Source organism: Tiliqua scincoides, chromosome 6 (assembly GCF_035046505.1).
Source record: "Tiliqua scincoides isolate rTilSci1 chromosome 6, rTilSci1.hap2, whole genome shotgun sequence".
NCBI classification, from domain to species: Eukaryota; Metazoa; Chordata; class Lepidosauria; order Squamata; family Scincidae; genus Tiliqua; species Tiliqua scincoides.
This window is the reverse complement of record NC_089826.1, coordinates 19,784,027-19,800,776: the sequence shown is the minus strand read 5'-3', so window position 1 is coordinate 19,800,776 and position 16,750 is coordinate 19,784,027. Positions and strand designations below refer to the sequence as shown.

Here is a 16,750-nt window from a genome sequence, read left to right as displayed (position 1 = left end):
TAGCTGTATCCATCCTGTTTTGCTCATGAGCTTCCATGAAACATCTGGCTGACCACTGTAGGAGACAGAATACTGGACTAAAGGGACCTTTGTCGGATCTAACTTGAAAGTTCTTACATTCTATCCCTGTTGTATTCTAAAGCAGGGATGTCCAGACTTTTTGGCAGGAGGGTCACATCATCTCTCTGACACTGTATCGGGGGTGCCCGGGGAAAAAAGAATTAATTTACATTTAACATTTGAATAAATTTACATAAATTTACATTAATGAATATATTAGAGGTGGAATTTATGTGAATGAATGAAGGTCTTGCAATCGCTCAAGACTTATAAAAGGCCTTGCACAAAACATGGCCGGCCTTTCCTTCGCTGCTGCATCACACACGTGAAACAGCAAGCAGTGGAGGGAGACCTCGTTACACATTTCACCAGAGAGGTCAAACAGTCACGCTGAGAGCAGTTACATTGGGCCAACATGGGCTCCATCAAGTCTCCAGAGGGCCAGAGGCGCATTGAAGACTGGGGACATGCTGTGGGCCACATTGGGATTCCCCAGGGCTGCAAGTGGTCCCCTAAAGCAATACATCTTCATTTGACTGCCAGATGTAAAACGTTTTTTTACTGTGAAGACCCCATTTTGGAACAGAACTAGAATAAAAATTAGTTTAAAATATTAAGAACATAAGAACAGCCACACTGGATCAGGCCATAGGCCCATCTAGTCCAGCTTTGTGTATCTCACAGTGGCCCACCAAATGCCCCAGGGAGCACACCAGATAACAAGAGACCTGCATCCTGGTGCCCTCCCTTGCATTGGCGTTCTGACATAGCCCATTTCTAAAATCAGGAGGTTACACATACACATCATGGCTTGTAACCCATAATGGAATTTTCCTCCAGAAACTTGTCCAATCCCCTTTTAAAGGCATCCAGGCCAGATGCCGTCACCACATCCTGCGGCAAGGAGTTCCACAGACCAACCACGCGCTGAGTAAAGAAATATTTTCTTTTGTCTGTCCTAACCCTCCCAACACTCAATTTTAGTGGATGTCCCCTGGTTCTGATGTTATGTGAGAGTGTAAAGAGCATCTCTCTATCCACTTTATCCTTCCCATGCATAATTTTGTATGTCTCAATCATATCCCCCCTCAGGCGTCTCTTTTCTAGGCTGAAGAGGTCCAAATGCCATTGCCTTTCCTCATAAAGAAGGTGCCCCAGCCCAGTAATCTTCTTAGTCGCTCTCTTTTGCACCTTTTCCATTTCCACGAAGTCTTTTTTTGAGATTTGGCAACCAGAACTGGACACAATACTCCAGGTGTGGCCTAACCATCGATTTGTACAATGGCATTATAATATTAGCCATTTTGTTCTCAAAACAAAACTTATAGCTCTAAGTTTGAGTTAGCATCTAAAGGTGGAACTCTGTGTTAGAGCTGCTTTTAAAAAGCAGAAATAACTTACAAGCAGTATTGAAGACCCTAGTTGTTTCTAGCTTTCTCTCGACTATGCTGGGAATTCTGGGTACATAAGAACAGCCCTGCTGGATCAGGTGAAAGGCCCATCTAGCCTAGCTTGTTTATCTCACAGTGGCCCACCAAATACCTCAGGGAGCACAAAAGACAATAAGAGACCTGCATCCCAATTCCATCCCTTGCATCTGGCATTCTGAGGTAACTCAGTTCTAAAGTCAGGAGGTTTGCACATGCACATCATGGCTTGTGGACTTCTCTTCCAGAAATTTGATCAATCCCCTTTTAAAGGCATCTAGGCCAGTTGCCAGCACCCCATCCTGTGGCAAGGAGTCCCACAGACTAACTACATGCTGAGTAAAGAAATATTTTCTTTTGTCTGTCCTAACTCTCCCAACACCCAATTTTAGTGGATGTCCTTGGTTCTGGTGTTGTATGAGAGGGAAAAGAGCATATCTTTATACAGTATCTCTGTAATACTAGGCATCAGCGTACCACAGGGCAAGGGCCACTTGTTCTTGGCAAGCTGGCGAGTGCATTTGTGGAAGCCTGTCAGTGGTTCCAAAACTATGGGTTGGACCTGATTTTTGATGGGTCGCAAAACTGGAAGGCTGATGCTAATAAGAAAAATGCATTAAGCCCTATGGAAACTTAAATGAGAAGCACATGTTTACTCACAAGCAGGGCTTTTTTTTCTAATGGAATGCACCGGAACAGCGTTCCAGTACCTTTTTTATGCAGTCCCCCACAGGTAGACTGCTGTTGCCCAAGAAGGCTCCATTCTGGCCTCGGTGGCCAGGCACTTCCCCTCAGCAGGACGCGGTGCGCCCGCCCTGGTCTGAGGCAGCCCACGAGCCGCCGCCCTTCTCACCGTCACGCTCTGTGTGTGTATATATGTGTGTGTATGTATGTGCGTATACATATATATGATATACACACATACATACATGCGTGCGTGCGTGCGTGCGTGCGTGTGTGTGTATCGATAAATAAGCCAGCAGCCACGGGGACGGGCAGGAGCAGTGCCAACAACCTTCTTCAGGCTTTTGCCACCTGCCAGCCAGGACCAGTCTCGACCTAGCCCAAATGTCACCATGCAAGCTCTTGATCAGGCCATGACCAGAGCGGAGGGGTGAGTTTAGCCGCCTTCCTACCTCTGCAGTCGGGCAGCTGGGACCAGACTGGGGGCCCCACCCATGGCAACTAGGGAGCCAATCGGCAGTGCGCGTCGGTTGCTAAGCGCTCCTGGAGAGGACCATGGCGGCCTTCAGGCCCAGGTCTCGCCTCAGGGCCACGAAGGAGCCGCGGCGCAATGGTAAGAAGGGCAGCGGCTTGTGGGCTGCCTCAGACCGGGGCGGGCACACTGCATCCTGCTGAGGGGAAGCACCTGGCCGCCGAGGCCAGAATGGAGCCTCCTTGGGCAGCAGCAGTCTACCTGCGGGGGGCAGGGGCAGCCCCGCCCTCAGCGCCAGCCGCCCCGGGAGACGAGCAGGGCGTGAGCCGTCTCCTTCGGGGGGGCTGGTGGACGTCTAGGGGGCTGGTTGGGTTGTTCGTATGTGTTTGGAGGTGTATGTTCATATGTTCATGTATGTGTGTGTGTATACATATATATGTACACGTATGTATATATGCAGGGCTTTTTTTCTAATAGAAATAAAAATAAATAAAATAATAAATAAAAGATTATCAAGTTGTGAGTTCCTGCACCTTTTTTTTTTTTTTTTTTACAAAAAAAGCACTGCTCTCAAGTAAGCAAATGTGCCTTGGTCCACTTTGAAGCACAGATGAGGGAAACACAGCGCCATCAGAATGATCCTGATCTGATGAATGCAGGCCCCAACAAAGTCTAGAGAAGAAAGTCCCTCCTCCCAAATTTGCAAGGAAAATGTATTGCCCTCTATGGAAGGCAAAACTGAGCCACACATGCATATTTACTTGTGAGTAGGCAGGCAACCATGCCCTCACTCTCATCGAAGGCCAGGTGAAGGGCAATGCAAAGCCACTAGAATGGTTCTGATCTGATGAACCTGGAGCTCAGAATACAGCCTCCCCACTATAGTAAAAAGGATAAAAACAGAGGCTTGAGCGAAACTTTTATTTCTTTACTTTTTAGTCTCATAAAGCTAGAGTGTTGTTTTTAAAAGTGGGTCCTGGAGCTTTAAATTTGGAAACCACTGCCTTATTTAGATCTTTAACACCACCCGCTCTAAATTGAGAACTTGATCCTTGCTCATCAGTGAAAGGAGACAGTTACCTGAGCGCGTATTTAGCATGCCATAGCTGCTAGGTTTCCTTTCAGTATGACACTCCCTACCTTGAGAGTAACCCCCTTCTGCACAGACTAAAGAACTGGAATTGTTTTATGACCCATGGTCATATTGGTTTAGTAGCTATAGGAAGCTAAACAGTTCTTATGAAAAATGACGGAATTGTTTTAATTGTTGGGACTTAAGAGAGTGTGTCATTCACATGTTTTTGACTGAGAGGACTGTTGTTAGTTATATATGTACAAGTGTCTGCCTTCATGTCATCTATGGATTGAGTTACTTTTATTTAAAAAAAAAAACAGATGTGGCACAAAATGAAAATATACTCTTTTAGAAGTCTTAACTCCCTTGTGCATCTGCCTCCTTTTTCCAATTTATGAAAAAAATCCCCCAATACAACAAAAATATGCAAATCATAAGGAAAAAGAGTAAGCAAAGCTAAGTTGCCTTGAAGCTTCTGTCTGTTCAAAGGAGCAAGCAAAATCCCAGATGCATAGGAGTTCAAAGGCATTGTGGTTTTTGTCTATGCGTTTGTATCTTGTCTGATCTTAGTGGTTTGAGACTAGAACCACACAACTGGAAGTCTGTTCATGCAACACCATTTTCTTATCCTCTCTTCCATGCAGCAACCCCGAAAAACTTCTCCTGAGGTTCTGCTCATGCAAGGTGCTTCTGCACAATTTTTGGCAATACTCCCCTATCCATGCAGTCTCCTTCACTTGATACCACTCTCTTCTAGGGAGTGTCTCCGAACTTTTGGAGATGCCTTCTGGGTGTGTGTGCAGGGGTCCCAAAGCTCTCTGGATCCAACCCAGTGTCTTTTAGAAAACAATAATGAAATGAAAGCTCAGGCCTTGCCCTCAAAGCCTATCTGCTTGAATGGTCTCCTCTTTCATATAGAAACTAAGCCATGAGGTACTTCATAGAAGCTATCATGGAAGCACTATTAGGTGTGAATTCAGTATGTATGAGATACAAGAGAGCTTTATTATAAGCACATCACATAGATCTACATTTCAGTTCAGAGGTGTCTTGATGTCAGCTTGTAAGTTTTAGTTCATTGTGATAACAAAGTATTATTATCTATCATTTCTATGGCCTTTCAGTGTACAAATTCTTTATAAACCCTATCTTATTAAAATATGCCTTAATGGGAGTAACTTATTTTAATACTATACCTATATTTTAATGGAATAATTTTCATATCACTTCATAAAACTTTCTGTTTTCCTTTATTGCCATAATTTCCCCCATACCTGAGTTCTTGAGCAGATTTTGTAACTTCCTTGAAACCTTGTTAAAAGTTACCTCATATGTCTTTGTTTGGGTTCCATAAGATGATCCTATTAAGATGGTTGTCTTAAGATGAAAATCTATTTTCTCTAGAATTGCTTCTTTGTCTTCAGCAACCCTGCCTAAGTCTGCAATCCTAGGCCCACTTACTGATATGTTGAACTCCACTGGGCCGCCTTTAGGATAACAGTATAAACCTACTATTACCAACCTAAAGCTACCCGGTACTATCAAAATGCCCTTGGCAGTTAATTGGTGAGTCTGAAATGAGGTGCCCAAGATACATCCTAGTTTCACTTTGAAAAAACTTAATTATAAAAACCACAATAAAAGAACACCTGCTTTTTTATCATTTCTATTATTCATTGTTGAGGCTCAGCATTTAGAAACAAAATTATGCTTTTAAAAAAATGGAAAGCAATTCTTAAATTGGTTGTCTTATCCTCCAATCAAGTATCATTCTTCTCCTTGGCTCCCAGAGTTGCCCACTGATTAATTTAATCTTTATTATTTTAATGATGTGTTCTGACCTATTACAGATGGTCCCAAAGAGCTTAGGGCCCAATCCTATCCAACTTTCCAGTGCTGATGCAGTCACAATACAGCCCCGAGGTAAGGGAACAAATGTTCCCTTATCTTGAGGGGACCTCTGTGACTGCCTCCCCACCACAGGATACAGCACATGTGCCATTGGCATAGCTGCACCGGCACTGGAAAATTGGAGAGGATTGGGCTCTTAGTTGCTACAGGGCAACTAATTACCATAGAAATATGCTGCTCCCTGAATATTCACATTTGCTTTGATACTAACCTGCATGCTTATGAGCCCCCAGCTGCTACTTCACCCAAGTCCCATTTTTCTTCTCTGACCTTACTGTCCTCAGCTTCATTTGCCCTCACTGCTGTTCAATCTGATTGGCAACCCACATGCCTCTTTTTTATACCAACTCATGAAATTGCAACGCATGGTTGCGATGTTATCAGCAAAGTTGCTGGATGGCCCCAACCAGTCAAATCAAACAATAGTGAGGACCAATCAAAAAGGAAAGAAAAACAGCAGAACTCAGTGGGAAAAGGGACATAAAATATCCCTTTGCAAACACATGCAGATGTGTTTGCAAGGAGTGTAAAATTTTGTCAAAAAAATGATATTCACAAGAACAAACATGAAACTAGGTAAGTAGTTGTAGCTCAGCTCTATATATAACATGTATATAATCTCTGCTTTATAAGGTGATTCTTTGGAGGATATAACTAACAAATTAAAAAAAAACTTATTCTGTCAAATAGCCATGTAAATGCTATATGTTTCAGAAGAAGCTCTGGCTATTTCTAATTAGTTTGAGTAGGAACTAGTGACTAATAGCAATAAAAATAGACTTTCTATGGTATTGTTTCCTATGTTTGTTCTGACTTATGGAAGTTAACTATATTGCAATTACATCTGTTTATGGTTCTGCCTATTTATCATCAAATATATTTTATGGCTGCAGTTAAGCAGCATGCTGATTGCTTAAATGAACTGTGTGTATTGCCTAGCAACTTGAACTAGACTGTACAACCAATCCACACCTTGAGTTTCTATCCTGGTTAATGTCGTTCCTGGCTTCATGTGTTTGACTGAAATAATTAAATACCTAAGGAGGTACTAATTAAAATTATGCGCTTATATGATAGACAGCTTGACACAAGCGTAAGCCTTGATTTGTCTTCCACACTAGCGTCAACAGCACAAGTACCTTTTCCTAATTACCTGGCCTAATTTTCTGTCGCTGAATATAATTTGAATGAAACTGTAACCATTTTAAATATATTGTGTACTTGGTGGATAGGAATTGCCCAGGATTTAGAGCTAGTACAGTGAAATGGCTTAGGATTTGAGCTGTCAGTGTTTCAGCCTGAAGATGTTGGTGACCACATTATGCATGAAATATGGTTTAGTAATCAAAATTGCCACTCTGTAAGTGTGGCAATTGCCACTCTGTAATCTCTGTAAGATTATGTCTGAATCATAATGGCACTATGAACAAGCAAGCTTTAACTTGGAGTTGTTAACATGAGCCTATACTGTTATCTTCAACAGAGGTGAAAGCTGGTGGTTAGAAAAATAATTGCCTAAACTGGTAGTGCAGTTGCAAGCAACTTGATTGAACTCTAGAGCTGCCTTGGAAACCTGTAGTGAGCCAGAGGGCTGAAGCCTGTTTCCTGTTAGATGGCACATAATTAAATGATTTGGATGAACACAGTGCTACTAGTGATGGAATAGTCTTTGTCTAGTTGACTAAAACATACCACCCGTTGGGGTGATTAAGAACTTTCACTGTTCTTTCTGTCCCTCCCAAATAATTACTAAAAGCCTGAAAGTCATGCAACTTGGAAAATACAACAAATATGATTGTTTTATCTCCAACCTTCCAATTAATTTATCTTTCATGCAAATTGTTCTCCTCATTCCTCCTCTATCTTTGCAAGCAGCAGGGGCTAGCATCTGTATTATTTGAGTCACAGGTGGTACAGATGTGCTTCACTTAATGATGGGGATACCTTCTCCAATCCCTATTGTTATGCTGTTAGGTAATTAAGCGGACATTCAGCCCAATCTAGTACCTTTGTTGTGTAAACAGACACTCCCTACCAGAAACTAGCTGGCTTCACAAGCTACTGGAGACTGATTGCCTCTTCTTTGCATTAAGAGCTTCTTTGTTATGTAAACAGATTTTCTGCTGCAGACCATGGGAGACCTGAGTGCGTCATTAAGAGCCTCTTTGTGGTGCTTTGACCACCATCATATATGAGGTCCATTGTTAAGTGGACAGTGGTTAAGCAATGTATGCCTGTATTCTAAAACATACACACACTGGCATTTTAAAACATTCAGCTTCAACGGGTGACTTAGGGAAACCCAAAGCTAGGCTGCAGGTCAACCTGAATTGGGTTATACTGGGGTAAAACCACCATATAATATGGGGGTTTTTTTAATGAATTTTTTGAGAGGACAAAGCAGAGCATTGAAGAGATAACAGGAAAGCATGGAAGACTGAAAAGCTGAAAGCCATATACAAATTTAGAAGTGGGTATCATGTGGCGGATTGGGGTTGTATTGGGGTCACAATCTGAGCCTAATTGGTTTCTTGTGGCCTAAGTGGTCAGAAAGAAAGCATTGAAGTGCCATAGCATTTATTTTCCTTTGCTGCCAGCAATTAACGAAGCTGTTCTTCTGAAATAATAGATTCCCAGAAGCTATTTAGAGTAGAAATGTGAAAGGTGGTAGGAGGCTTTGAGCCTACCTGCCATTATGTTTCCAATGCAGATGGGAGCATGGATGGTATTTGCTCCATGAAAAACTTTCCCATTGTGCTCCTACGCCACATGAGCTGGACACACCCGCCCCCACACACGTTCTGTCATATAAGACAAAACAAGCACACCATGGCCCGTGTTGTCATATGCACCTTGGCCCTTTATCAGATTAGAATTGCAGTCCTTTCAAGTATTCTCTAGAATGTGCACTGCATTTGAAATCTACAGACTTAACTTCCAAATAATTGTATTTGGGGATTAAACTGTAGGGCAGTGGTTTTCAAACTCTTGTGGAGAGTTTGAGCCACTGTAAGTGCTTGTGGGGGCGGGGGGGTGAAGCCAGCGGTGCAGCGTCTCAGGGGGCTGCAGGGGCTTAGGTGCACTCCCCAGAATGTGGGGAGCCCAGCACGACCTTCTGCAGGGCTCCCTGCAGCTGTGAAAGTGAAAGTGGAGCATATTCCCTATTGGAATATGGAAGACTGAGGGCCATTTCATATGTACTATGTTTCCTTTATCCCACCACTTCTTAAGGGGACAGAGGCCAGGGCCCACAGGCTGGGGTGTCGCGACACCCCAGTTTGAAAAGCCCTGCTGTAGGGGAATGCTGGAGACAGGCCAGATACATGTTGCAATATAACTCTGTCACCATATATTCGATTTTGTTAGCTATACAATTTGTTTAAGCTCATGAAGTTTTCAAAAGCAGTAATGAATACAGGTATTAAGGCATGATTACTACAGTAAAATCTGTGCAAAAAGATGGAAACTGTGGTAGTGAGACACCCCCCCCCCCCAAAGAACCAACCATCTCTTTTTACCTTATTGCTCCCTATTGGAATATGGAAGACTGAGGGCCATTTCACATGTACTATGTTTCCTTTATCCCACCACTTCTTGGGCTGCAGTATTTTACCAAACTACCCAAAGAGCTTGTTACCTAAACACATATATCCCATTTCAAGGCAGATTGTGAAGTGGAGGGATCATTCTGGGAGGCAGCAGGTACAGGCACACTCATCAAATGTCTGATACAGTTTATTGGTTTTGGGATCAGAGTTCATGTGCGTAAGCTTTTTGCCTTTATTAGGCAATGTTTTATCAGGAAATATATGAACAATTCTTAGCAAAAGGATACAGAACTATCACTGAACAGCAGATAGGGCAGAACAAACAAAAATCTGCAGCCCACCACCTCCTTTGTTTGGGTTAAAGTGTGGTATGCACAAATCAATACATATTCCTAGCTGAGTTCCTCCTACTCTAATTAACATGTAAGGTTTGTGTCTATGCAAGGGCCCCTGAATAATTGCATGCCTGAAGCAGCATGGCCAGTGTAGGACCAGCCTTGTGGTTGTCTTGCTGCATTTTAGTTCATTGAACAGCTTGCTAACAAGGCTTTGAGCTGAAGAGTGTTTTTTTTTCTCCTCATCATTCCTTTTAAATTCCTTTTCATTGTTCCCTACCTAATTTGTTTCTTTTCTGTTTTTCAGAATTTATTTAAGCATTACTTTTCCATTGATGTTATCGTGTTTATATAAACATATATTCTTTTTTTAATTCTTCAATCTTCACTGATCTGTTTCTTTCCCCTCCCCCTTTGGAATTTCATAAGAAGATCCTATTTATGCGCAGAAGAAAGGTATTATGCAATGGGCAAGAATGGCTTAAATTTCATTTGCTGCTGTTTGACTTTTCCAAGTGCAGACTCTCAGGAATTTGACTTTCTTTTCACATCTTCCATTTTGAATCTCTCCTTCTATACTTGCTGCCTGATCCTGCCAGTATCTTGGCAGCCCTTGCAAAATGTGGTTTAATATTAAGCATATGATTGACTAAGGCCGCAATCCTAACCAACTTTCCAGCACTGACATAAGGGCAATGCAGCTCCAAGGTAAGGGAACAAACATTGCCTCACCTTCAGGCAGCCTCCATGACTGCCCCCCAACTGCAGGATGCAGCACATGCCCCACTGGCACAGCTATGCCAGTGCTGGAAAGTTGGTTAGGACTGAGCCCTAAGTGAGGAGGAACACTGTGTTGGTCCCAAATTGTATGCAGTGTGGCAACAAAAGCCACAGAAGAAGACCTGTTTCTTAAAATGCAAGTCTGCTCTATTCACATGTAAGCCAGGGGACAGAAGTGCAGTTTTACGGGCCAAATGGAACATGTCTGAAATTCACATGCACCACCACCATCTTTTCTCCCAACCAGAATTAGTGGAGTTTACTCCCAGGAAAGTGTGTATAGGATTGCAACATTAATCAGTGTGATGGCCTTGAATGCTAGATAGATGTTGATTACCACCTAGAACTTGAAAGGAAGTTAACAACTGATGGAATTTGTCATTAGTTCTGACCACTGAGAGCAGCTCTGAAAGTGTACTAAGACAGACAGTATCATTGTTTCAGAAATAGAAATTTTAAAACAGATTCAGGTGGCATGTACAGAGGAAAAAACTTAATAGGAGGCAATGAAAAGTATAAGAGACATCCATTATGATCTTACAGACTGTACTGACGATTTTTAGTATGCTTTCTTCCATTTCTTATTTTTTCCAGTTGTATTTTGCATTTCCATTTTTCTCATTATGTACCTTTCAAAGACTGTTCTTGCCTCTGTTATTTTGTGCCTCTTGTGTGTTTAATATTCTCTCTATTTTCTTAGGACTGTAGTGTTACAAAATCTGACTTTCCACTTAAATGACAAACCCAGTTCTAGAAAGATAGGATCCCATTTGATTGCCCAATTGGCAGTGATGGGAAAATCCAACGGGGCTTGAGTCGAGTCTAGAGTCTCCACCCCCCCACAACTCAACTTAAAAACAGTCATAATGGGGACACTTTCCAAGTCACTAAATCACTCCTTCGCAACTCTAAAGGCAGTGGTGGACATCCCCAGTCCCATGCCCCAGGGCAAAGGTCCACAATGGCGTCCCCTGCGGGCAGTTGCTCCCCCTGCGTGCAACTCCATCCCCCCACTCATCTGAGGCTCACGGAGCCTTGTGCAACTGCATGCTGCGTCAGAGAAGCTTCCTGAACCTTCCCCAATGCTAGGGGAAGTTTCCAGAAAACTGAAGTACAGTTTCCGACCGCGTTGGGAGCCTCGGAGAGGCTTCCGCAGGATCCTAAAGGCTTGCGCCTGGGGCATTTGCCCCATTGAACATAATGGGAGGTCCGCCACTGTCTAAAGGACTCAGTTGAGTCCTCCCCCCTTTTAAGAAGCCTATCGCTGCTGCTGGGCTGTGTGTGTGTGTGAGAGAGAGTGATAAAGAGAGTTCACTTTAAAGATTCCCCTTTTGCTCTGTCCCATCTGTAAAGAGGGCAGGAGAGGGTGGGAGGGACAGAAGCGGCGAGAGGAGAGTAACGAGCAGTAGCTGTGAGGCTAACCAGGACGATTTGAACCTTTGCAGCCCTACTCAGAAGTAGTCCCACTGCAGCCAGTGAGGCTTCCTCCACCCAAGTAACAGCCATGCGGAGTAAAGCGTGATTGCTACAAACCATCTCCCTCCCCCCAACTTCGCTACCTCCTTTTTCTCTCTCCCTGGAGTTCTGCAGCCAATCGCAAGGCAAGAACCCCCATGGGCTCCTCCTCCTGCATCCATTAATCATCTGTTCCTTCCTATCACAGACAAGCAAAAAGCGCACTCTTGCCTCCCCCCCTCCTATTCATTGCAAGAGGAAAACATTAACCCTTCCCTGCCTCATGGCTGGAACTCCCCGCTGCTCTCCCGGTCTAATTGATGACCCCCATAGGGTTTTTTATGCTGCAAAAACAGTAAGCAAGCACACCTAGACACAGGCAGACTCGAATCAGCATGCGTGGGGATGAGTACTGAGTCAGGGGGGCCCTGACTCGAGTGTTTTTCAGAGTCTTCCATGCGCGCGACTCATGAGTCAACAAGTCAGCCAAAAATGCACATTTTTGTAACTCGAGTCTGAGTCACTGACTTGAGTTCCCATTCCTGCCAATTAGACAAGGGTACAAATTGAGTTCAGCATTGTTGGTTGTCCGCATATAACATAGGTGTGTTAGATGAGTGTAACATGTCACAAACCCTTCTTTGTATCATTCGAAATGGCCTGCAACTTGTAATTGAATTTCTACCATTCTTAGGAAGTTATGTAACTTGTTTTATTTTTTTAAAGGTTGGAACTTACCTTTCTGATTTATATGTCAAAGAGATGAAAGAAACACACAAACTTGCCACCCCAACCATTGGTAATATTTGCTGCAGAGATTTAAATACAGGGGGGTCCCATATCTGCAGATCCTATATCCGCAGATTCACTAATCCTTGAATTGGGTCCAGGGCGCACCCGCAAGCGCAACCCCTTAGGGGGCAAGGAGAGCTTTGCTCCCCTCACCTCCAGAGGGACTTCTGAGCTCAGTAGAGGCCAAGGATGAGATCAAACTGAGCTCTGTAATTTAAAAAAACACTACTTCCAGTTTCATGGAGAAACTGGAAGTGACATTTTTAATGTCTTATAAGGCATTGGGAGGCCCGGGGAAGCCTGTAGGGTTCCTTGAAACTGAAAATAGCATTTTTTAAACTACAGAGCTCAATCTGAGCTTGGCAGAGACAAGGGATGAACATCCTCGGCTTCTGCTGAGCTCAGAGGCCCCTCCAGAGGAGAGGCAGCCCCCTGGGACCTCGGGGATGGGCCATTTCAGCTATTCGTGGTTTCAGCTATCCACAGGGGTTCCAGAATGGAACCTCCATGGATAAGGGTGCACACCAGTACTTTTTCACAAAGTTCCAATTATTTTGCTTCTCAGTTGTGCCTTCTCAGTTCACATTTGTTTTGAATCCAAGCTTAAAGATGTATTTAAAATAGTCTGTTTCTTTTATTTTAAAATGTGTGTGCTTTCTGCCCCCCAAAAGCGGCACCTGTTACCCAAGGTGCAGGTGTTTTTTATACAAAAAAAGTGTGTGTGCTCCTTATCCCCAAACAGAGTGATTTTTAGCATTAGGGAGGCCTGCGAATAAGACTGTGGGCCTCCTGGACCCCCCCAAGGCCAGCTGGACCCCCCCCCAGGTAAGGGGAAAAAACTCCTAGGTTCCCACAGCACCACAATCGCTGCAGCGGTGTCAGGACACGCATTACTTTGTCACACCCCTTAAGGTTACCAATTTTGGTTCCCAATAGTGGGTTGCTACCCACTACTTTGGGAACCACTGGTATAAGACATTACTCCCTCTAAATCTGAGCTAGGTCTCCACCACAAGTCATTATTAGAGGTGTTTGAAAACTGTAGTTACTTTACTCAGAAGTAAGCCCACTGCGTTCAGTAAGACTTAGCCTGTGATCCTGTCTTACTAACCAGTAACAAACACCTCTAGTCATTATGAATAGATGTTCAATTAGTTGACACAATCGAGGTATTGATACTACCAAATGCCTGGGGATATGTGTTGTGGGTAACAAGACTTTCAGGAATGGTTTATAAACACTTTTGGTGATCAACAGAAGAACTGTGCATGTTACCATATATTGCGTCCAAGTGATGACTCCCTGGTTGGTAATGCCTGGAATAGCTTGTTACATGGATCTACCCAATTACATTCATGCCTGTGACCTGTTTTATACCCATTCCTAGTATAAAAAATACTGTTAATAATAGTATGTGAGCTGTTCATATAACCAGAGCAGACATCTGGCAAGCTGCTCTAAACATTACAGGGGACACAAAAAGTCACCATGCTGAAGCAACTTCTCATGAATGTAAAGTGAACTTCTCATGAATGTAAAGTGTGAAAAGACCTGAAAGGTTTTGAGCAATCAAGATGTGCCCAGTTTCTCAAGTCCACAACCCAGACCTAAGTTTACACTGTAAACTGTAGTCCTGACTGTCAGTGGAATTTTAACTTGGGATTTTACTCTGCATCTTAATGAGGAAATGTGCTGATTAGGCAGTGTATTCAAATGCTTTGAAGTATGCATGTTAAATAATAGCTTGATATTTCATTGCAAAAATATTACATGAGCCAAGACAAATCCTGAATAACTATTTAAAAGAAAACCATTCTAACTGCATAATTTACAGTGCAGTTTCTAATTAATCCTGCAATCCTAAATGCACATACCTAGGAGTAAGCTTCTTGAACAAAATTACTTCTGAGTAAACATGTATAGGATTGTGCTGTTAGTTCTAGAATAGAGTTGTCAGCTGGTTTCACATTAACCACAGGTTACATTTTTGAAAATGCAAAAACATTTAAACAGCTAAAACCAAGTTGCATTTGAACAAGAAGCAGCGTATAGATTTCACATGCATATATTAAAAGTGTAATGTGCTGGTAAAAGTATGACTAAAGTATTTGTGTGTATGGAACAACTTTCAGCAGCAGAGATTAAATGTTCTAGTTTCTCAGGGCAGCATCCAGAGTTGCTTGCTCTGGAAGAACAGTAACAGGATATGCTACCTATGATGTCATTTTCATTTGGGAAGCTAAGTAACTGAGGAATTACTGAAAATTTGGAATTACTGCATTCAGAGTACTAAAAATTGTGTGACTGTTTCTACAGCATGTTTTCTTAAACCTCATTTTTCTCACAGGTGCGACAGCTGCAGCTCGAAAAGAAGTCATAAGGAACAAGATCCGGGCAATAGGCAAAATGGCTCGAGTGTTCTCTGTGCTGAGGTATGTTTTTTGTGTTGCTTATTACTTATAAAGCACCTGAAAATTTCTAGGCACAGTGCAAAAATTAGAAATAACATAAGCCTTGCCTGCAAGCTTAATGGTAAAGACTTGACCCACTGAGGAGAAAATGAAAAGAGAATTAAAGGGGAGAAGAATCAGTTGAGGGCAAAAAAGTTAAGCTGTGAAGTATCTTCTTTCCTCCATCTCAAGCAGAGTTGCTGCAGGTTGATGCTATTTCCTACAAGGTTGATGCTACAGGTTGATGCTATTTCCTTCAGTGTGATGTTCATTGCTTCCAAATCCACTTTGAGATGCTTCTGGTTTGTGAATGTACTTATGCAGCCGTTGTTTCCAAAGGGTGAGTAGAGACCCACTAGTGGGTCACTGGTCCATGCAAGGTGGGTAGCAAGCTGAGCCGTCCCACCTGCACTTGTGTCCAAATGGCGCCAAATCGAATCCATTCCAAAAGCATTGGTCAGTTCCAGAGGCTTCATCTGTGTTGCACCAGGCCGACAACCCACTCTACAGGCCACCACAGGCCTCAGAATGGCCCGCAGCAGTCTCTGAAAACCACTCCCAGTTTTCAGAGAACTTCCAGTTTGCTTCCAAAAACCAGAAGTGGCTTTAGGAGGCTTCTGTAGACCATTATGAGGCCTGTGGAGGCCAGTAAAGTACGTTGCTGCCCCGAAGAGACCCAGGCTTTCCCAGCACCATTAGGAGAGTCGTGACTCACTGTGGAGGAAGAAGTAAGTCATAGTGCCATTAAGACTGGGAACTAGTGCACTAATATGTTGAGCTTTTCTTCAGTATTTATCTTTCTTACAGCCCTGATTGAGAGGCTACTTGGATGTGTTGGAGCCCCAGTATGTACAATAGAATTGGCTGAAGCTTCACCTACACATTGTCTAACAGAAAGATAATGTGCTTCCCCTATTAACTCTGCGGGACAAGCTTCCCCCAGTGTTACAGTAAGTAGAGTAGGTCATACCAGCAAGGAGCTATCCGTGTACATTGGAGCACTTGCAGAGCCTTGGTTGGCTTAGCTATCTGGCTACACCCATGCAGTGAAACTTTATCACTGTATGGCATTAGGAAATGTAAACAGCAATTTGTTTCTTTCCTTTCATATTTTTTTTTCTCTTGCACTAGTGAAGTGCATAGGGTTTGGACACATTGAGAGACACCATGAGGAAGTGATACCAGAGTAGGGGAGCCAGAATATTCCCTGGCCAGCCCAAATGGGAGGCAAGGTCTAGGAAGTGATAGACCTGGGCTCCCAAGACTTTTCTGGCAGTCACTGCCCTCCCTCTGTCCCATTTAGTCTCCATCCAACCTCTGTTCCATCCACTCCCTATCCCTCATTGAGTGACACCAACTCTAGTGATGCTGCTGTATATACATGACATATTTTAACTGGCACACAGGCAGTTCTTTTCTAGAAAAGACGAACCAGGAAGACTGTTTCTTTAAACACTTCTTCACTGTGGTCTCATGCAAAGGATTGTGCAGGATTATTTTACATTGACAGAGAATTTTGATTCTCTTGTTCTGATTTCCTTGAAACAGCAGCACTATTAGAGCCAGACCTTGCTGCTTTTGCCTGCAGTACATTAAGCATGCACATGTGAATCGCAGCTCGGAGTTGGAGTAACAGAACAAAAGCATTGAGCAGGAGAAGGATTAAGCACATCTCTTCTCCACTCCTGCTTCTTTGCAAATTGTGCTCTTCCCCTACTGCTTTTCGGCTGTAGCAGCAACCAGGATTCCAGACACACTGCC

At 43.2% G+C, this 16,750-nt stretch overlaps 1 protein-coding gene across 1 annotated transcript in view; it reads left to right on the top strand.

Moving 5' to 3' along the window:
• Nucleotides 1–16,750, top strand: part of PPP3CA (protein phosphatase 3 catalytic subunit alpha) — a 254,857-nt gene that overhangs the window by 227,011 nt on the left and 11,096 nt on the right. The window contains exon 11 of the mRNA XM_066631723.1: nucleotides 14,887–14,971. Coding sequence (XP_066487820.1) covers nucleotides 14,887–14,971 — 85 coding nt within the window. The remainder of the gene's footprint in view (nucleotides 1–14,886; nucleotides 14,972–16,750) is intronic.